Source organism: Zophobas morio, unplaced genomic scaffold, assembly GCF_036711695.1.
Source record: "Zophobas morio isolate AGI-343-1 ecotype UQ-CSIRO unplaced genomic scaffold, CSIRO_AGI_Zmor_V1 ptg000031l, whole genome shotgun sequence".
Taxonomy (NCBI): Eukaryota; Metazoa; Arthropoda; class Insecta; order Coleoptera; family Tenebrionidae; genus Zophobas; species Zophobas morio.
Window position 1 is genome coordinate 1,181,175 of NW_026972136.1, and position 22,543 is coordinate 1,203,717.

The 22,543-nt window shown below is 34.4% G+C and overlaps 2 protein-coding genes across 2 annotated transcripts; one reads left to right on the forward strand and one right to left on the reverse strand.

Annotated features, from left to right (window-relative positions):
• Positions 1 to 1,786: 1,786 nt before the first annotated feature.
• Positions 1,787 to 20,958, forward strand: LOC135139482 (probable RNA helicase armi). The gene is made up of 8 exons (XM_064069728.1): positions 1,787 to 2,582; positions 2,690 to 3,423; positions 10,172 to 11,324; positions 18,910 to 19,107; positions 19,165 to 19,406; positions 19,452 to 19,700; positions 19,765 to 20,417; positions 20,501 to 20,958. The coding sequence occupies exons 1-7, from the start codon at positions 2,090 to 2,092 to the stop codon at positions 20,089 to 20,091; spliced, it is 3,396 nt and encodes a 1,131-aa protein (XP_063925798.1). The 5' UTR covers positions 1,787 to 2,089; the 3' UTR covers positions 20,092 to 20,417; positions 20,501 to 20,958.
• LOC135139488 (uncharacterized) lies at positions 20,891 to 22,449 on the reverse strand. Its single transcript, XM_064069743.1, has 5 exons — positions 22,114 to 22,449; positions 21,952 to 22,059; positions 21,576 to 21,901; positions 21,408 to 21,514; positions 20,891 to 21,353 (listed from the first exon to the last, which is right to left on the reverse strand). The coding sequence occupies exons 1-5, from the start codon at positions 22,345 to 22,347 to the stop codon at positions 20,950 to 20,952; spliced, it is 1,179 nt and encodes a 392-aa protein (XP_063925813.1). The 5' UTR covers positions 22,348 to 22,449; the 3' UTR covers positions 20,891 to 20,949.
• Between the last annotated feature and the right edge of the window lie 94 nt (positions 22,450 to 22,543).

Consider the following 22,543-nt stretch of genomic DNA (forward strand, 5'->3'; position numbering starts at 1 on the left):
GTGAGATGGGCGGGGCTAGTATTTGCTAAGATAAGACTAATTTTGGCAAATGATATACCTTTCAAGAAAAAAAAAGGGCGGGTGGGCGGGGCTAGTATGTGCTAAGATAAGACTGATTTTGGCAAGTGACACACTATCTAAGAAGATATAGGGTGAGTGGGCGATCCTAGTGTCAGATAAGATAAGACTGATTTTGGCACTTTTGACATTTCGACCATTTTGCAACTATATCCGAAAATTAGTTGAAGACATTTTCTTGTAGATTTCGATATCCAGAAGTCATTTTCGGCTTCGTTTTTTCGGAAATTTCTACCGTTTTTCCAAAATTGTTAATTGAAATATAGCAGTTTTTGCAGTTTCGTCAAAATAGCTCGGTATAAAAATTTCGTTGATGAAAAAGCAAATTATTATTCATTTTTGTTTCATAAAATACAATTGTTTCAAGAATGTACTTTGTCGTTTTTAATTATGTACAGAAATGTGAAAAATTTGTTTATTTAAGACATTAGAGAAGTTAGGTCAGGTACATGAAATAAGAAATAAATTTTATAGCAAATAGTATAACAAAAAAAAGTTATGATTGGCACTTTTTTTTTACTTTTTTCTCATCCTAGATTCTATAATTATTTTCCACTTCCACTCGACGAAAGGACATAATTAGCCCCGCCCACCCACCCGGTCTCCTTTTCAGTGATTCATTTTATCCGACCTGAATAAAATGAATGATCTTATAGTGAACGGAAATGAAATTAGTCGTCAGAATGAGAAGAGGGGGGGGGGGTGGGCGGGGCTTGTTCTTGCTTCTAAGATAAGACTAATTTTGGCAAATGATATACCTTTCAAGGAAATAGAGGGTGGGTGGGCGGGTCTAGTATTTGATAAGATAAGACTGATTTTGGCCCTTTTGACATTTCGACCATTTTTCAACTATATCCGAAAATTAGTTGAAAACATTTTCTTGTAAATTTCGATATCCAAAAGTCATTTTCGGTTTTGTTTCTTCGGAAATTCCTACCGGTTTACCAAAATTGCTGATTGAAATATAGCAGTTTTTACAGTTTCGTCAAAATAGCTCGGTATACAAATTTTGTAAGTAGATAAAAAAATAAATTATTATTAATTTTTGTTTCACAAAATAGAATTTTTTTAATCATGTATGTAGGTACTTTGTGGTTTTTATATATTCACAGAAATGTTTTAAATTTGTTTATTTGGGACAATAGAGAAGTCAGGGCAGGTCAGGACACGTCATAGCAAATAATATAACAAAAAAGTTAGTACTAGTGCTTTTTTTTTTACGTTTCTCACATCTTAGATTATAGGACATAATTCTCAGAGCTCGTTAAATAAAAGAATTCCAGTAATACGCCTAATTGGAGGTGCCCATAAATGAAGTCTTGGAAAAACTCGTCCGCATTATTAGAAAAGGTCGGTACTTATTCACTTACATACTGCCGATAATCAACTGTATTAAAATTGTATTCAAATTAAGATTTTCACCAATTACTACGAAAAATGCAGCAAAAATTTTAAAATATGTAATAAATGTAAAAAAATAGTTAAATACGCATATGCATTTTGCATATTATCCAAACTGTCATTACATCACTTACTTCTGTCCCCAATTGTCGTTGTACGTTACGCCACTGCGTTACTCCAGCCACCTGTCAATGTCAATGTGTAAAATTGGTTGCATACCCTACACAATTGATCAATTATTTTTTGTTTTTTGTGTTATATTCTCATCGAATGTTAACAAATCACAATTTACATACATTCAAACCCATTTTTCTACCATTAACCCACAAATTGATCATCATCCAAAATTTCCCGGCTAAAGTCCACCCACAAGACCACCCAAACAAAGCCACCTGCTCCACTGCGCACGTGCAGTGTTATGCATTTAACCGCCTCCAGCCGGGGTCGGCATTCTGGCCTTTGTTTTTGTTTGCAAAAACATGCATCCAAACTAGTTCGTTTTCTTTAAAACCGCAATGATTTGACACGCGTAACCCCTTTAGTTTTTACATAACCTCAAACTGTGCACGTTTTAGTTGTTGTGTTTTTGTTTTTTTACCCAGCCGGAATCATGTGGAGATCCTTCTTTTCCCTTTTTTGGAGACACACCGGCGTACCGATCCAACCCCTGTCTCTCGACGAAGCCTACAGCGTGATCAGAGAATGTAAGCAAGAAGTGCCAAACGGCCATAAGAAAGAAGAACACAGAGAGGTTGAGGATATCGGGCAGTATGAAGTCCTGAGCAAAATCGGGAGAGTCACGCATGCTGACGGTAACACTTTTCGAGTAGACGACTTGTATGATTTCCAGACCGACATTAGTGATTTGATTGTTGGGTCAAAGATTTCTTATCAATTAATTCGGTCTGAAGGAGGTGTGAAGGTTTGTGATGTGAGGCTGATCGAAAACGACTGGAATGTGGTGGATACAGGTAAAAAGAAGTGGCACGAGAGGACTTTGGTTTGTTCAGTTGTGCAAAGAGAAGGCCGAATTATCAGTCTCAGTCCTGGGAATATAACAATCAACTTGAATAGTGTGTGTTCGGAGTTTATTCCCATTGCAGGTGAGTAACTATTATTAAAAAATTAGTTTTGTCGCTGCACGATAAAAGTCAAGTTTAAATGTAAGTTAAAAATGGCGTCACATTGTCACATTTGTGTTGTTTCACAGGTGACTGGGTGGAGCTTGACGTTAAATGCGAAATCGACGAAAACGTGGTCGATTTAAACGGAAAAATTATCGAAATTAACAAAGTCCAGCCGCTGCGCCCCCAGGTCAAACTGGGTCAAGTGTCACAATGGAACTCTCAAGAGAGTACCGGTGTCGTCAACAAAAATATATTTTTTGATAAAGATGCCCTTTATTGCGGCTACCAGCCCGTCCGCGGCGATAAAGTCGTAGCCGAAATTATTGAAAGCAACCAGGATCAGTGCACGTGGCGCGCACTCAAAATCGTCCCTGACTATCTCCACCTCAAGGAAAACAAAGCTGTCAAGGTTTTCAAAGAGGAGGAGCTTCAAGATACTCACGATTTGGTCAATATTACCGACAATATTTTTTTAATATTCGGTAAAGTAGGGGAGACGAAGTTGTTCCTCGTCGAGGTACAAGCCAAGGCAGAGGATGTCAAGCTGATTTGTGTTCAGCTGCCCAAACTCAACGGTCAGTGTCGCTTGAGCGACAACATTGACCATTTTACTATTAAAGCGCACAATACTTTGACGGTTCGGCTGGAATGTGTGGCCCGAAACGTTGGCGATAGTCGTGAGCTGGTGATTTTTCATTTTGAACGGTTTAAGTTGAAGCGGTGGGTCTCAGTGCATGTTCTTCCACATCAGGGGAACAACGGGAAGGTGCGGCCGGGGTTCGCGCCGAAGCAGTATGTTCCGAGGACTAGGAGAGAGGTAAGGTTGATTTTTTTACAGGTGAAAAAGAAAATGCGGATTTTTAGAAAACTTTGCCGAAATCGCTATTTTTGATTTTTATTTTCCCGTTTATGTTCGAAAATTACATCGATTGCTTTCAGAATCGCCAAAATAAAATACGTAATTTTTTGTGCATTTTTTGAAAATATCAATTTGAAATTGAATATTTCGAAAATTTTAATTAGGGATCATCACCAGGCTAAGTTTTTTGGATTTAGTTGGTCGAAATTTGTCTCGGTTTATTTTTTTCTGTATTTTTAGACAACTTCACCAAAAGTTTAATTTTTCCGTAACCCCCTGAAATTTTTTACTTTTTTCAAGCATTTTCGAAAATTATCAAAAGAGATGTTATTTTTGATTTGGAACTCTAAAAATTGTTTTCACCTACATTCCTACATTGTTCCTGACTCGTTAAAATAAAATATGCCAATTTTTCGAATTTTCAAAAGTTTTAACTTTAGTATTATTTAATATTTCCAGAATTTCTGTCGGGAACCATCAACAAGTTGTGTTTTTCGATTCAGTTTGTCGAAATCTACATCCCAGAATTTTTTGCGGATTTTTAGAAAACTTTGTCGAAAGCTCTATTTTTGACTTTGACCTTTTCCCGAACATCTTCGAAAATTCCCAAAATAAATGCTATTTTTGATTTGGATCTCTAGTATTTGTTATTGGCTCTTTTTTTCAAAACTTCTACGATTGTTTTCAGAATCACCAAAATAAAATACGTAATTTTTTGTGGATTTTTTGAAAATGTCAATTTGAAATCGAATATTTCGAAAATATTAATTCGGGATCATCACCAGGCCAAATTTTTTGGATTTAGTTAGTCGAAATTTGTCTCGGTTTATTTTTTTCTGTATTTTTAGACAACTTCACCGAAAGTTAAATTTTTCCGTAACCCCCTGAAATTTTTTACTTTTTTTCAAGCATTTTCGAAAATTATTAAAAGACATGTTATTTTTGATTTGGAACTCTAAAAATTGTTTTCACCTACATTCCTTCATTGTTCCTGACTCGTTAAAATAAAATATGCCAATTTTTCGAATTTTCAAAAGTTTTAACTTTAATATTATTTAATATTTCCAAAAGTTCTGTCGGGAACCATCAACAAGTTGTGTTTTTCGATTCAGTTTGTCGAAATCTACATCCCAGAATTTTTTGCGGATTTTTAAAAAATTTTGCCGAAAGCTCTATTTTTGACTTTGATCTTTTCACGAACATCCTCGAAAATTACCAAAATAAATGCTATTTTTGGTTTGGATCTCTAGTATTTGTTACTGGCTCATTTTTTCAAAACTTCTAAGATTATTTTCAGAATCGCCAAAATAAAATACGTAATTTTTTGTGGATTTTTTGAAAATGTCAATTTGAAATCGAATATTTCGAAAATCTTAATTCGGGATCATCACCAGACTAATTTTTTTGGATTTAGTGAGTCGAAATTTGTCTCGGTTTATTATTTTTTTTCTGTATTTTTAGACAACTTCACCGAAAGTTTAATTTTTCCGTGACCCCCTGACATTTTTTACTTTTTTTCAAGCATTTTCGAAAATTATCAAAAGAGATGTTATTTTTGATTTGGAACTGTAAAAATTGTTTTCACCTACATTCCGTCATTGTTCCTGATTCGTTAAAATAAAATATGCCAATATTTCGAATTTTCAAAAGTTTTAACTTTAATATTATTTAATATTTCCAAAATTTCTGTCGGGAGCCATCAACAAGTTGTGTTTTTCGATTCAGTTTGTCGAAATCTACATCCTAGAATTTTTTGCGATTTTTAGGAAACTTTGCCGAAAGCTCTATTTTTGACTTTGAGCTTTTCCAGAACATCTTCGAAAATTACCAAAATAAATGCTATTTTTGATTTGGATCTCTAGTATTTGTTATTGCCTCATTTCTTCAAAACTTCTACGATTGTTTTCAGAATCGCCAAAATAAAATACTTAATTTTGTGTGGATTTTTTGAAAACGTCAATTTGAAATCGAATATTTCGAAAATCTTAATTTGGGATCATCACCGGGCCAAGTTTTTTGGATTTAGTTAGTCGAACTTTGTCTCGGTTTATTTTTTTCTGTATTTTTGGACAACTTCACCCAAAGTTTAATTTTTCCGTAACCCCCTGAAATTTTTTACTTTTTTTCAAACATTTTCGAAAATTATCGAAAGAGATGTTATTTTTGATTTGGAATTCTAAAAATTGTTTTCACCAACATTCCTTCATTGTTTCTGACTCGTTAAAATAGAATATGCCAATTTTTCGAATTTTCAAAAATTTTAACTTTAATATTATTTAATATTTCCAAAATTTCTGTCGGGAGCCATCAACAAGTTGTGTTTTTCGATTCAGTTTGTCGAAATCTACATCTCAGAATTTTTTGCGGATTTTTAGAAAACTTTGCCGAAAGCTTTATTTTTGACTTTGACCTTTTCCCGAACATCTTCGAAAATTACCAAAATAAATGCTATTTTTGATTTGGAACTCTAGTATTTGTTTTTCAAAACTTCTACGATTGTTTTCAGAATCGCCAAAATAAAATACGTAATTTTTTGTGGATTTTTTTGAAAATGTCAATTTGAAATCGAATATTTCGAAAATCTTAATTCCGGATCATCACCAGGCAAAGTTTTTTGGATTTAGTTAGTCGAAATTTGTCTCGGTTTATTTTTTTCTGTATTTATAGACAACTTCACCGAAAGTTTAATTTTTCCGTAACCCCCTGAAATTTTTTCCTTTTTTTCAAGCACTTTCCAAAATTATCAAAAGAGATGTTATTTTTGATTTGGAACTCTAAACATTATTTTCACCTATATTCCATCATCGTTCCTGACTCGTTAAAATAAAGTATGCCAATTTTTCGAATTTTCAAAAGTGTTAACTTAAATATTATTTAATATTTCCAAAATTTCTGTCGGGAACCATCAACAAGTTGTGTTTTTCGATTCAGTTTGTCGAAATCTACATCCCAGAATTTTTTGCGGATTTTTAGAAAACTTTACCGAAAGCTCTATTTTTGACTTGGACCTTTTTCCGAACATCTTCGAAAATTACCAAAATAAATGCTATTTTTGATTTGGATCTCTAGTATTTGTTATTGGCTTCAGTTTTTCAAAACTTCTACGATTGTTTTCAGAATCGCCAAAATAAAATACGTAATTTTTTGTGGATTTTTTGATAATGTCAATTTGAAATCGAATATTTCGAAAATCTTAATTCGGGATCATCACCAGGCTAAGTTTTTTGGATTTAGTTATTCGAAATTTGTATCGGTTTATTTTTCTTTCTGTATTTTGAGACAATTTCACCGAAAGTTCAATTTTTCCATAACCCCCCTTCAAATTTTTTACTTTTTTTCAAGCATTTTCGAAAATTACCAAAATTTAGTATGTACTTGCCAAGATAAGACTGATTTGGACAAATGACATACCCTCTAAGAAAATAGGGGGCGGGTGGGCGGGGCTAGGACTTGCTAAGGTAAGACGGAACAATATTAGGAGTTTAGTCACTGCTTGCTTATTGAAAACTGAAGATTAAAGTTAAAATTAGCCCCACCTACCCACCTATTCTCTGATTTTTTTGTTCTGAAATAACCAAATTTTATGGCAAATCGTACAACCAAAGTTTTTGACGGAGCTTTTCCCGACCACCTAAAAAAATTACCAAAATATCTAGATGTTATTTTTGATCTCAAATTCCAGAACTTGTTTTCGGCTTTATTTTTCAAATTTCCTAGGATTTTTTCAGAATCGCCAAAATAAAGTCCGATAATTTCTGTGTTTTTTGAAAAAGTCAATTTTAAACCGAATATATCTAAACTCTTAATTGGGGACCATTAACAGCCTGTGTTTTTTCGATTTAAATGGTCGAAATCTACCTCAATTTATTTTTTGTTTGTGTATTTTAATGCAACTTTGCCAAAAGTTCAATTTTTCCATAACCGCTTCTTGAAATTTTTGACTTTTTTCAAGCATTTTCGAAAATTATGAAAAGGGATGTTATTGATTTTGAACTGTGAAAGTTGTTTTTAGCTACATTCCAACCATTCTTTCTGAGTTGCTAAAATAAAATGTCTCGATTTTTCGAATTTTCAATATACAACTTTGCCGAAAGCTCTATTTTTAACGGAGCTTTTCCCGATCACCTAAAAAAATTACCAAAATATTTAAATGTTATTTTTGATCTCAAATTCCAGAACTTGTTTTCGGCTTTATTTTTCAAATTTCCTAGGATTTTTTCAGAATCGCCAAAATAAAATCCGGTAATTTCTGTGTTTTTTGAAAAAGTCAATTTGAAACCGAATATATCTAAACTCTTAATTGGGGACCATTAACAGTCTATGTTTTTTCGATTTAAATGGTCGAAATCTATCTCAATTTATTTATTGTTTGTGTATTTGAATGCAACTTCGCCAAAAGTTCAATTTTTCCATAACCGCTTCTTGAAATTTTTGACTTTTCAAGCATTTTCGAAAATTATGAAAAGGGATGTTATTGATTTTGAACTCTGAAAGTTGTTTTTAGCTACATTCCTACCATTCTTTCTGAGTTGCTAAAATAAAATGTCCCGATTTTTCGAATTTTCAATATACAACTTTGCCGAAAGCTCTATTTTTGACGGAGCTTTTCCCGACCACCTAAAAAAATTACCAAAATATTTAAATGTTATTTTAGATCTCAAATTCCAGAACTTGTTTTCGGCTTTATTTTTCAAATTTCCTAGGATTTTTTCAGAATCGCCAAAATAAAATCCGGCAATTTCTGTGTTTTTTGAAAAAGTCAATTTGAAACCGAATATATCTAAACCCTTAATTGGGGACCATCAACAGCCTATGGTTTTTCGATTTAAATGGTCGAAATCTATCTCAATTTATTTTTTGTTTGTGTATTTTTATGCAACTTCGCCAAAAGTTCAATTTTTCCATAACCACTTCTTGAAATTTTTGACTTTTTTCAAGCATTTTTGAAAATTATGAAAAGCGATGTTATTGATTTTGAACTCTGAAAGTTGTTTTTTGCTACATTCCTACCATTCTTTCAGAGTTGCTAAAATAAAATGTGCCAATTTTTCGAATTTTCAATATACAACTTTGCCGAAAGCTCTATTTTTGACGGAGCTTTTCCCGACCACCTAAAAAAAATTACCAAAATATTTAAATGTTATTTTTGATCTCAAATTCCAGAACTTGTTTTCGGATTTATTTTTCAAATTTCCTAGGATTTTTTCAGAATCGCCAAAATAAAATCCGGTAATTTCTGTGTTTTTTGAATAAGTCAATTTGAAACCGAATATATCTAAACTCTTAATTGGGGACCATCAACAGCCTATGTTTTTTCGATTTAAATGGTCGAAATCTATCTCAATTTATTTTTGTTTGTGTATTTTAATGCAACTTCGCCAAAAGTTCAATTTTTCCATAACCGCTTCTTGAAATTTTTGACTTTTTTCAAGCATTTTCGAAACTTTTCAAAAGAGATGTTATTATTGATTCCGAACTCTGAGAGTTGTTTTTAGCTACATTCCTACCATTCTTTTTGAGTCGCTAAAAAAAATATGCCAATTTCCAATTTTTCGAATTTTCAATATACAACTTTACCGAAAGCTCTATTTTTAACTGAGCTTTTCCCGAACACCAACAAAAATTATCAAAATATTTAGATGCTATTTTTCTATATTTTTCCAGAATTTATTTTCGGCTTTATTTTTCAAATTTCCTAGGATTTTTTTACAATCGCCAAAATAAAATACGTTTTTTTTTATGGCTTTTTTGAAAATGGTAATTTGAAACCGAATATTTTCGAAAATAACTAATTCTAAGAAATAAAATTAGTCGTTAGAATACGAAAAGGGTGGGTGGACGGCTCTAGGTCTTGTTAAGATAAGACTGATTTTAGCAAATGATCTGCTTCCTAAGAAAATAGAGGGCGGGTGGGCGGGGCTATTGCTTGTTCATGTAGAAATTCCAGAATTTGTTTTCGGCTTTATTTTTCAAATTTTCTACGATTTTTTCAGAATCGCCAAAATAAAATACGGTAATTTTCGGGTTTTTGAAAAAGTCAATTTGAAACCGAATATATCAAAACTCTTAATTCGGGATTATCAACATCCTAAGTTTTTTCGATTTATATGATTGAAATCTATCTAAATTTATTTCTCTTTGCTTTTTTAGACAACTTTGCCAAACATTCGATTTTGCGATAACTCCCCTTTAAATTTGAGAATTAATTAATTTAAGATTAAAAAAAAATGTTGAGAGTGGCCCCGCCCACCCACCCCTATTCCGATTTGATCACTGATTTTGTTAACTCTGAAACGAAGTTGGATTTTATATTGACAAATAATAATAAAATTGTATTTTTGTAATAATTTATTTAATTGAATTTAATCTGCTCAGCAAAATTGTAGATTTGACATTATTTACTAGTCTACTTTATTGTGTTTATGGGATTATGGAAACCCTCAAAGAGGAGGCGGAGAAGTCTATACCTCGCTGCCGAGTCATTCTTTTTAATTTTGAATTGAGAACTTTGGAATGGTACCCACGATTTTTTTGTTATTTTTAAAATTTGTGATTTAATATTTGCATTAACCTGAGATAGTCTACTTCCTTTATACAAAAGTACTCAAGTTCACAACATACATTACATACAAATTTGGAAAAAAAAAATTAATATATATTTTTTTTCACTAGTTTTATTGTTACTAACGCTACGAATTCTTGACAGGTAATAAAGGGCCAGAAACTCCACTACTCCGCACGCTTCGTGCCCTTATGCATGCCCGACTTCGGCGTCCCCGAGCGCCTCTTGAACCTAATAACCCACCACCAGTACCCATCCACCAACAACTTCCTCAAAACCGAACTCGAGAGGTCCAAACCCTGCCTCGTAACCGCCTTGAACTACATGAACTTCGAGGACAAATTCCACACCCTCCTCCACCTCGACGAGATCCACATGATGATCGAGATGCAAAACTACGACCAAGAGCGCGCCTGCTTCATCAAAAACGGCGAATACCTCCTCCTGGAAATCGAGAACCTCGCCGAACGACGCCCCTCGGTGATCTCCGGCGACCGCGTGATCGCGCGAAGCCTAACCGACCCCACTAGCCCGGACTACGAAGGCGTCATCCACAAAACCGGCAAAAACCACGCCTTCATAAAATTCTCCCAAATCTTCCACGACGCCTACGACGGAGAAGACTACTCCGTGTACCTGGTGGCCTCCCGGACCACGTACCGGCGCGAGCACTTCGCGGTGAACCTCGCCATCAAGAACCTGGGCAAGGACTGGCTGTTCCCGACGAAGATCGTCGAGCAGGACCCGCAGGTGGAGTTCGTCTTCGACAACTACGTGGATTCTTTGACCGACTTGGACCTGGTGGAGGCGCAGCCGCCGCGGAACGTCATAGGCAAGCAGAGCTTGCTGGAGAAGATACAGAGGTTTAACGAGAACGGGGTGGAGAATCTCCCGGTGCGGAAACTGGAGTGGTACAATAGGTGCTTGAACTTTTACCAGAAAGAGGCTGTGAGGAATATTTTGCTGGGGGTGTGCCGGCCGCTGCCGTATATTATTTTCGGGCCGCCGGGGACGGGGAAGACGGTGACGATTGTGGAGACGGTGCTGCAGATTTTGAGGCTGATGCCGCACTCGAGGGTGCTGCTGTCGGCGCCGTCCAATAGCGCCGCGGATTTGCTGGCGTTGAGGTTGATCGATTCGGGGGTTTTGAAACCTGGGGATTTGATCAGGTTGGTGGCGTTGTCGGCGGTGTCTAATGTTGCCGCGAGGTTGGCACCGTTCACGGCCACGGCTAATATTGAGAGGGAGGGGACGGAGAGCTCCAGCCCGGTGGTGATGCCCAATGGACTTGTGTTAGGTAAGGTTCATTTTATTTTTTATTTTTTTGTTAATACGGCTTTAAGGGGACTCGCTAGACGAGGTATAATATTTTTTTGGTTTTTTGTATAAAAAAATGATATTAATATAGATGTATCATACATCAAACTGCAGCTTTTTTCATATTCTAGAGCGCAGAGACCAGTTCAATCAACTAAAAAAATATGGCTGAGAAATACCGTAAAAAAGCACCATTGTATGTTTTCTTTTCAAGTTTTTTGAGTCATAACCATCATAGAATCGCTTGAAAATTTAGCATATGGATAAAACTTCACTTTTTACAGGTCGCAGAGTCATTAAATGTTTGTTAGTGGTACAATTTGTTTAAATAATAATGTGTTTATTAAAATCAAAATATACCACAAATTAATGCAAAATACGTCGAATAATTTTAACAGAAATATCAGAGGAAAATGAATGATCTATTGGTTAGCAGAGTTTTTAACAGAAACTAACAATTATTGAAAAAAATGGGTATCAATTCGACAGAATTTGAGCAGTTAGTTCAGTACTTTGCCGATAGGAGCGCCACTAAAATTTACGGAAACGACTTTCAGGTAAAACCTTATCGCCTGCTCTACCATAGGCTAATTGTTAGAGTTCTCGGCTGATTTTACTAATTTATGGCAAGGAACTCAGTTTTATAACAAGCCGCCAGGACCGGCCGTAGTAATCTATTGTTAAGGAAATTAACATTTTTACGCAATGAGGTACTATATCATAAAACCGAATTAAAACTGGGGAACTATAATATTTTTAGTCCACTCAGGATCCTGAATTCAAAACACATGATTACTAAAAATTCATTGTAATATTATTGTTAATATATATTTTGCTTTCTTAATTAATAAAACTAATAAACATATTTATAATAATCATAAAAAATATATAAAATACAGCTTTTGTTTAACACGTATAAGTAGCTAAGTGTATATACTACTTATCCCAGAAAGGAGGTGTTTTAAAAAAGCCCTACGCCCAGTAACTTCTCCCTTCATTGTTTACTCGAAAAAAGTGCTCGTATATGTTTTCATTTGCCGAGAGATCATTTTCAAAAGATATTTATAATAAAAATATGCAAGTCTTGGTGATGAAAAATGTACTCCTAATAAATTATTAAAGTACATAAAAAAATAGAAACAAATTTTATTTATTTAAAAATCTTTTCTTCTTGAATCAATTATTTCGGGCAATAATGCGCCAAAGTAAAATCTGCCAAGTTTTTACATATATTTCTTCGTCTTTATAAATTTTTTCTATATTTATTCCTTTGGGTGTCCATACAACAAAATAAACTTGTGAAATACCCGTAACAAGCATTTGTCCCTGGACTTGAAAATAGTAATCATGATTTTTTTTTAGTTTCAATTCTCTGTTTGTCAATGTACAAAATTTGATTATTTTTTCTTCTAACCGCTTCTTCGGGAGACAAATCTTGCGATTTTCAAGGGCATTTAATTTCGACTAATGCACTCCTATCCTCTAGAACCCTGTCTGGACTAGCAGCCAAGTAAGGAAATTGTTTTGAAATAAACAAGCCACACCGTTCAGTTTTTATATTTTTATTTATTTCAAAACACTTGACAGCTTTTTCCTCACTTTGCTGTCCATAGTATGTATGACTATTACCTCTAAATGTGCTGTACTACAGAGACTCCACAGTTTTAGCTATTGCTTTAGTCGGTCTAAGTTTGTAAATACATCCAAAATTTGAAGCCGTAACCCTAATTTCTCTTTCTTTTGCCCAAATGTGCCTGTTGCCTAGTGTCTATTTCAGTTTGGTCTAAATTCAAAGATAATTTTCTCAAAAAAACCTCTTTGGCTGTCACAAATGTTTCTACATCCATGACAGGATTTTCTAAAAAATATTGAAGCCATAATCGCGTACGTAAATTTTTTTACGACATATTTTTTTTCGAATACTTTGTCTGAGACGAGCTTGTTTTATAGACGAACAATATTTTTTTGTTATTAAACCAAGACCATTTTAATCACAATATATTTACTTATCCCCTCTAAAAAATTCATGACGTTATCTCAAAATTTTGCTGAATAAATCCTATCTAAATTTACAAAATATCTCTTCTTGTAATTTATCATTCCATTAATATTTTTGGGATTCGGATATACAGGGTGACTCAAAAAATTTAATGAATGCGCAAATTTATTTTATTGATTTAACTACAAAACCGAATGCTTTGAGATCTAATGTGAAAAAAAAAACATAATAGGCATGCAGTCGTCACGTTTCCGATAGCGAGGGAAGTACTGTCTAAACTCTTTAGACCAATTTTTTTTGATTTTCTCATTTTTCCATTTCTCAATTTTTCAATGTTTCAGTTTGGGATTTTTTCACTGTTTCGATTCTTTAATTTTCCTTCCATTTTTAGGTTTTTCAATATTTCAACTTTGGAATTTTGCAATATTTCGTTTCTTCAATTTTTCAAATTTTTGATATTGTGTTTTCAATTTTTCGATTTCTGGATTTTTCAATGTTTCAGTTTTGGATTTTTTCACTTTTCCGATTCTTCAATTTTCTTTCCATTTTTCAGTTTTTCAAGATTTCAGTTTTGAATTTCTTCACTTTTTCGATTTTTCAATTTTCCTTCCATTTTTCAGTTTTTCAGTATTTCAGTTCTGAGATTTTGCAATGTTTCGGTTCTTCAACTTTTCTATTTTTTGATGTTTCGAATTCTCGGTTTTTCAATTTTTCGATAGATATTTTAATTTTTCAATTTTTAAGTTCTAGATTTTCCGTTAATTTTTTTGTTTTCCTTGATGTTTTGATTTCTCGATTATTCGATTTTTCAGATTTTGTGTAATGTGGTTCGCCCCCATTTAAATTCCAACTGTTCCCTAGAATATGTCAAAAGAGTATCTACAGTGAAATATTCGTTTTTTTCATTATTTTTTTTTGCCAAAATCAATTTTATCCTGGCAGGTACTAGGCCCGCCCACCCGCCCTCTCTTTTCTTAGAGGTTATCTCATCTGCAAAAATCACTCTTATCTTAGCAAGTACTAGGCCCGCCCACCCGCCCTTTGCTTCCTTAGAGAGTATCTCATCTACCAGAATCACTCTTACCTTAGCAAGTACTAGCCCCGCCCGCCCATCCTCTGTTTTCTTAGCGAGTATGTCATTTGCCAAAATCGATCTTATTTTATCAATAACACCGCCCACCCGCCCTTTATTTTCTTAGAGAAATCTCATTTGCCAAAATCAGTCTTATTTTAGCAGCGACAATGATCAAAATTTGGAAACAATGCTAGTCTACTTACATGCACAAGGCTGGAATTTTGAACATTTTCTCTAGTCTTATTAAATGTTTTTTTTTTTTTTTGGTTTATTTATTAATGAAAAATAGCAAGTTGTTTTTATTCTCGCATTAGGTGCGTGCAGTGTTCCCAATTTTACTTTTTTATTATTCTTTTGGGTTGCCCGAAACCCCCGTATATAACGTACTGAAGAGTTAATCCGCTGTTTTCCAGACACCCGGTATATAGGTGAAATGTAGTAGGTGTCTAATTCCTCCAGGAAACATCACCAACAGTTGTCAAAATACTAACGGGAATGTTCTAGGTGTCTACTTTTTCCGGTAACTCCGGATACTTTAATCCTAAATGAATGAATATCGGTATTCAATCATTGGAACTATTTTCTCTTTTTCTTTCTTTCTTATGTTTTTAAAAAAGTAATTTATTTATGTATGTATTTATAATATATTAGTAATAAGCTAGGTGCTCTATTATTGTAGCTTTTTTTTGATCTTTTGATATTGATTTTTGGTCCTTTTTGTTATTTTTTTCTTGTATACCACTTTACAAATATGCAGTATTGTTTCACTTTGTGTATTTCTTACCCAAGTTACAATTGTAAAATTGGTCACGTTTAATTTTTTTTTTGATTTTGTGGTACGGAGTTCTCATCCTTTCAAAAATAAATTTGTCGTCACTGACAAAAGATTTGGGATGTTATGGAGTATTTAAAAATGCCATAAAAATGGGGATTTGGTAGAGTAATTTTTATTCGTTTTGTGAAAGTTTTTTAACCTGCAGTAATTTGTTTAGAGTACTAAGTTGTCTCGTATTTTTATTGGCCGCTTTTTTATTCCTGACTTTTAAATTGTTTTTTTCCCATTTTGGATCTGTTTGTTTCCATGTTTTACCCTTGATTTCAAATTATTTTAATTTTGACATTGTGAGTGGCGTTCTGGTCCCGTGAAAAATGAAATTAGATTGAAAAAAAAAAATTACAGATCCTTGGTCCAAGCTCGGTGGTCGTCAAACAGTGAATACGAGCGAATCTGCTGCAATACACAATAAATTTAGTTGAGTTTACATCCTTTTTTGCCTTTTTCTTCAGGGTTCGTCCTGGCTACTTTATTGATTTCTCGACGTTCCATGGCCCCTAGAGCATGAAAAATATGTCTTCCGTTTTCGTTTGCCTGTTCATTTATCGTATGTTTGCCTATTTGTCATCTGTGTAGATTTTTATTAGCCAAAAAACATTTAACTAATCATCCTCACTAATTTGATAATATTCCCTCAACATTTTGCATGGTAAGTACTATTTAAATTTTATAAAATAAAAGTACAAGAGCTTCTGTACTTGTGGTTTATGAATCCACCGTGATTTTTTACGTTTGACATCCAGATTGTGGCAAAAAAGTCAAATTGTCTAATACCTCAGTTAGTTTGAGCGCTGTGTTTACAACATGAAGGTCATTTGTTTTTTTTTTTTTTTGTCCTCACTGTGACTAGTATTATCATTTTTTTTTCTAAAATACTGGATTTGTTAGATTGTCTGCATTTCTGCTATTTTTTTTAATAATAGTGAAATTTTATGACTTGGAAGATAAAAAATAAAATCGTAAATTATATAGGATGAGTCATTAAGGGCGCGGTCCTCGATATCTCATTAATTATTAAAAAATATAAGAAAAAGTCAAAGACCAAAGTGACGATTCTTTGAGGACTATACTTTAAAATTATTTTGAACTATACAGAGTGTTCTCTTTTTAACGCGTAAAAACTCGCGTCGTGCTTTTTTCGTTATAAAATTTTCGGATAATTTTTTTACTTGGGATAAATACTGCCCCAGAATTGTCTGTGAAGAATTATGAATTATAAAAAATGCTTTACTTGGACTCATAAATGCCCTTTAGAATTACGATGTATAATTTTTTGGGATTAAGAAAATCTCGTAACAAAATAAACTATTTTTAAATGTTTCGATTTTTCAATTTTTCGATTCCACAGTTTCGATTTTTTAATTTCTGCACTTTTCAATTTTTCGTTTCTTAAATTTTTCAGTTTACTGTTTCTCAGTTTTTCAATTTTATATTTTTGCAGTCTTTCAACGTCTCAATCTCTCGATTTTAATGTTTGAATTTCCAGATTTTTAATTTTTCAATTTCTCAACTTTTAGTTTTTCAGTTTTTAATTTTTTTTTTCAATTTCTCGATTTTTAATTTTACAATTTTGCAATTTTCCACTTGCTCGATTATTGAAAGTATAGGGATATAGACCTTGAGGGGCTGAATCGAAAAATGCAGCTTGTTGGTGATTTGGAACCAAGACTTTTCAAAGTGAAATTTTGAGAAATCCCAAAAACTGCCTTTATTACAAATTTTGACTATTCTGAAGAAATAGATTTAGAAATGAAGAAATAAAGCAGAAAATGACTTTTGGAGGTCTAAATGGTGAGGTATTAGGGAAGTTTTTAAAAATCCACAACAAATCTGAGATCTGGATATCAGCGAGATGAAAGACCAGAAATTGCAAATCGACGAATGAAACAAGCGACAAATTGAAAATTGCGGAACACAAAAAATCGGGAGTTTGAAAACATTGAAAATTAAAAATATCTAATGCATAATTGAAAACTCGAAAAATTGTAAAATTGAAAAATTGCAAAATCGCAAAACTGAGAAATCGAAAAAGTGAAAAATTAAAAATATAATACTTATATAAAAATAAAAAAATTGCAAAAATCGTAAAACAGAAGAAAAGAAATGTTGGAATAAAGCTTATTATTATTGTCAACATTATTAATATTATTATTATTAAAGAAATGTGAAATTCAAAAGTAGAAAAATTCCAAAATTGAAAATTTTAAAAATCGAAAAAATCAAAAATTTTGATTTATGAAGTGAAATATTAATAATCGAGAAACTGAAAAATAAAAAAATCGAGTACACTAAAATTTAAAAAATTGAAATTTTCAACGTCGCATAATAAAAAAAATTGGTCATAGTAGTATTTTCGAAAAATTATAAAATTTGATTTTGCGAATTTTATATTTTATTTATAGAACCCCTATAAGCTGAAATAAACAAAATGTAAATATGTAATGCTAGATTAAATGAAAGTTTTTTTAAGAAATAAAATAAAAGTACTCGTTTGTTGTGGTAACAACAAAATCACATTTTAATATACAGAGTGTTTATAAAAAAAAATAAAACGTTACAATTTTCAAATATTGATATTCCAGTTTTTTCCAGTAATAGACTATTTGATTACTACATTTTACTATATTTTTTGTCCTCTTCTTTCTCTAATATTTCTTTTAATAACTATCAACTTTAAATATAGAAAATACTCAGCAAAAAAGGAAGAGAACAAAAAATAGAATAAGATGCAGTAATAAAATATAGGCTGTTCTATTTGAAAAAACTGAAATATATTTATCGATATTTGAAAATTGTAATAAATAAAACATTTTTTATAAACACCCTGTATATGAAATTTTAATTTCAATTAAACCACAACAAAGACGTGCCTTTCTATATCTGTCCACTGTGGTTGTGAAGCCTAAAAAGCTGTCAATCAAAATATGTAAAGGTATATAGGGTGTTTCATTTAATAAAATTAAGTTGTGTCTTACACCTTAAAAATAAAACAATCTGTATAGTTAAAAACGATTTTAGAGTATAGTCCTCAAGGAACAACGTTGGCCTCTGACTTTTTTCTGTTTCTAATAATTAATGAGATCGCCCGATTTAAATAATCTTATGTACAACATTCTTGTTTTTTTATTTTCTTTTCAAATTACGAAAATATCAATATTACGATCTTTTTAAACGCAGTTTTATTTATAATTTAGGAATATCGTGCGAAATTTTGTCTTAATTATCCTCACCAACATTTAAATGTCACCTAAAAATGTTGCATAGTAAATCGTGTTTGAATTTTTTAACAATCCTAAATTTGTGGTCTATGAATCCGCCTAAATATCAAGAAAAAAATAAAATTGGCAAAATGAAGTTTCATTATTTTTTGAAAAAGTGTGATTAAACATAATTAAAACTCGTTACTTTTGATTGTTTTGCTGCTTTTTGAGTGATAACTCCCAGTAATTGAAAAACTAAATCAATTTTAAAAATCACTGATTTTTTATTTTTTTTTTTAATTCGATTTTTCCAACACTAGTGTGTTGTCCATAGATAAGGATCTTTACACAAGAGGTCGTTCGAGCATTAAACAGTAATAGGCTATACAATTTTATTAGTAAATCAGAATAGTGTATGAAGAATAAGAAATTTTGCACACGTATTTTTTTTTTTAGGGTATAACTCGTCAGTATTAGGGAGACACCGAATCACAGTTTGCACATGCTCAAGTGCAGGTTTACTGTATTCAATGGGTTTCTCCAAGGGACACTTTTCCCACATTATTGTGGACGAAGCCGGCCAGACGTCAGAACCTAGCGTTTTGATACCCCTTGCATTTTTGGACACTTCAAATGGACAAGCGGTATTAGCAGGTACGTGTGTACATCACGAGTTTTCTTTAAGGTAATTATACAAAAATTATATCTCAGGTGACCCCATGCAGCTGGGTCCAGTCATAATGTCGCACCTCGCTAGCGACTACGGTCTAGAAGAATCATTCCTAGAGCGCATGACTAGCAGATTTCCGTACATTCGAGACTCCCAAGGTTTTCCAAACACGTGCGGCTACGACCCGCGACTCATAACAAAACTCATCTACAACTACCGCTCACTGCCCGACTTGCTAAAACTACCAAGCGTGCTATTTTACAACGACGACTTAAAACCAACGGTAAGTTGTTCAGTCACGAGGAATTAGTTTTTATTCGGGTCGCAGATTTCAGAAACAGACAGCAAAGAAGCGTCCATCCTCCAGCAAGTCCAAGAAATCTTACCCAGGACTCCGGAAGGGAAAGTCGCTTCTGTCGTGTTCCACGGCGTCTTCGGCGAAAACTTCCAAGCAGAAGATTCGCCGTCGTGGTTCAACCCGAGCGAAGCATCGCAGGTTTTCTTCTACGTGAACGAACTGTATAGGTTGGGGTTGAAGGCGACTGACGTCGGGATCATAACCCCATATAAAGCCCAGGTTTGGACACTTTAACTTGATTTTATTTTATTTTTTATTGTTGTTGTTGGTGTTGTTGTTGTAGACCCGACAGCTAATGGACCTTTTCAAGGAAGCCGAATTCGAGGTGCCGAAAGTCGGCACTGTTGAAGAATTCCAAGGCCAAGAGTTCAATGTGATTATTCTGTCGACGGTGCGCTCGGCCAAGAAGCACCTGTCGAGCGACATCAAGTACTCTCTGGGTTTCGTGGCCAGCCCCAGAAGGATGAACGTGTCTATCACTAGAGCCAAGTCGTTGTTGATTGTTGTGGGAAATCCCGATTTGTTGTCGTCGGATCGGAGTTGGCGCTCCATTATCACCTACTGTATGGATAAAGGGGGCCTGGTGGGGGGTGTGTTTAAAGAAAAATAATTTTCCGTCGCTGATTTCCATTTTAAGTTCCTATATGTGGTATATTATTTTTAACAATGATTTAAGTTTACTCGTATCGTAGGCTGTTTTGTTATTCCATATCGTTAGGTTTTCGTTTTTCTTCTCACTAGGTTTATTTTGCTTGTTTTCAACTTTGTATATGTTGATTTTCACAAATATTGGATGACATTTCAACATGAAGCGTTACAAGAACTTTTGCTAGACGTTCTAGACCTCTTATGTTACGAAAAATGGTTTTCGGGGTTGCCACTATCACGGTGACTGCAGACCGAGCCCTTGTCACCGTGTATAGTGGATTTTGTTAGGTGAGTTTTTGGAAACTTATAACTTATATAACATTGTTTTTTTTAATTACCAAGAAGAAAAACTGTTTTTGTTGTTATTACAGGATCTGTGTTGGATCAAAACACTCGAAACTAGCACAACGAAGACCAAATTTTCGCACAATTATAACCGACTTGATACAAAAATCGCCTCTAAATACAAATGCAATTAAGACTACCAAGCGTTCATTCATCAATCAAATACACTACCCGGAATTTACAACCGGAGATTGCGTCCATATCTCGACTTTCCGCCTCAAACGTGGCCAACCGTGATGTAAAATCACATTTTGATACTAAGTTCAATGTCGACGCGGTGGACGCAGACTCCTCACCCTTGGTTTGACTTAACAAGGAACAACTAAATAAGTCATTATTTCGCTGGACTTGTGGACCTTAACCCTGGTGCTCATTCAACAACCCTCTCAAACAACTTGCACCGCTCAAGGGAAACGTTTCCTTTAATTTAAAGTTTATTCACTCCCAAATTTATTGTATATTTTTAATACATGATTTAAGTTCTCGTCGTGTTGTAGTGCCACTCCGACACTCCCTTCCCTTTCACGCCGTTGACTTCGCACTCGATGAACCTCTCGATCAGCTTAGCTTCCGTGTTGTTGCCTTTGAAGTGGAAGGCTTCGTAAATCACGTTAATTTTCGCGTCGTAGGTTTCGTTGTCGGTCTCGAAGCAAAAAGCGTAATTTTTCCCAGGAGTACCATTTTCGCCGTGTTGGTAGAGTACTAAATCACAGTTTTCAATGCAGTGGATGGACTTGTCGGCAGGGACGACGTAACCCATGAGGAGGAGCGAGGTGGTGGCGGGCTGACTCACGAGACCGATTGACACTCGGGTACCGTTTTCTAAGTAGAGCATGTGGAAGACGTACCGGTGCATTAAGGTCCAGTCTCGCTTGTAACCTGACGAATACGTTTGAATATTAATTACTAACGTACTTTAATAAATCAACCCACCATAACTATGGTCCCTAAAGGCGTCCATCTGCAGTGTATAGATTTTATTATCTATACTAAGAGTGCCTGAAAAGAAACCCATCTGTTCGTAGTGGGTTTGGTGCGCCCTAGAAAGTTTTTACTTTATTATAGGCGAATTATACAGTATTATTATTATTTATTACGTACGATCTTAACGTTTTGAAGAAGTCGTCGCTCCAGGTCTCACAAGCTATAGCTTTAGCAAGACATTTAGCACTCATATCATTTTCAAAAAAGAAATACGGTAAGCTCGACGTCCAGTCCCCGCTTAATTTAACATCAACAAGCTTAGACGGACTGGCCTGAACCCTCATTTTCCCATTAAACGCGACTCTCCACTTCTTCATGGGCTCCACGGGCGTGAAGCAGATCCCCTCGGCGCTGTACTCCTTCATCAGCAGTACTGATGCGGGGTCAGCGTCCAGCAGCGTGTTCGGCAATTTTAGACTCTCGAGTAGACCTAATTCCGGCACCTATTCAACTTGCATCATTTCAGTGGAATAAAAGACGTCAATTATTTTACCGCTATGTAGAACAAGCCATTAGCCTTGGCACGGTGTCGTCTCTCGATTCCTCCGCAAAAGTAGAAGCCGTTCTTGGAAACGGCTTGGAAGAATGTCGCGTCGAATGCCTAAAAATTGGAGGTAATGAGCCGTTAAAACGTTGCTTGAAGTATGTGGGGTACCTTTTCGTGTTCGGATAACGGTTTCATGGTTTCTAGTTTCTTGACGGATAGAGGGGGGCTGAGTTTTGCTGCGAGTCTTCGTGTCCAGAGGAGGACGAGGAAGGAGGCGTATTTGAGGTGGAACCATTTGCCGGGTTGGGAGTAGACGTTGAAGATTTTCTGGGGGGTGGATTTTCGGGTGTGGAGGTAGAGGGTGGCGGCGAGCACTAGGAGGGTTAAGGCGATGGCTAACATTTTGTGGGATTTAAGGTTAAGGAAGGAGATAGTGAGTGATACTTGAGGTACGACAGATAAGGTGATAAGAGGGTGATTATATAATATTAATGACTAGGTGTTTCTATGTAGTATTAGTGTATTGTTTTTTCCAGTTTAAAAGTAAAAGCTAGGTGTTCGGTACCTTACTAATAAGAAATAAAGAGTGGAATGTTTC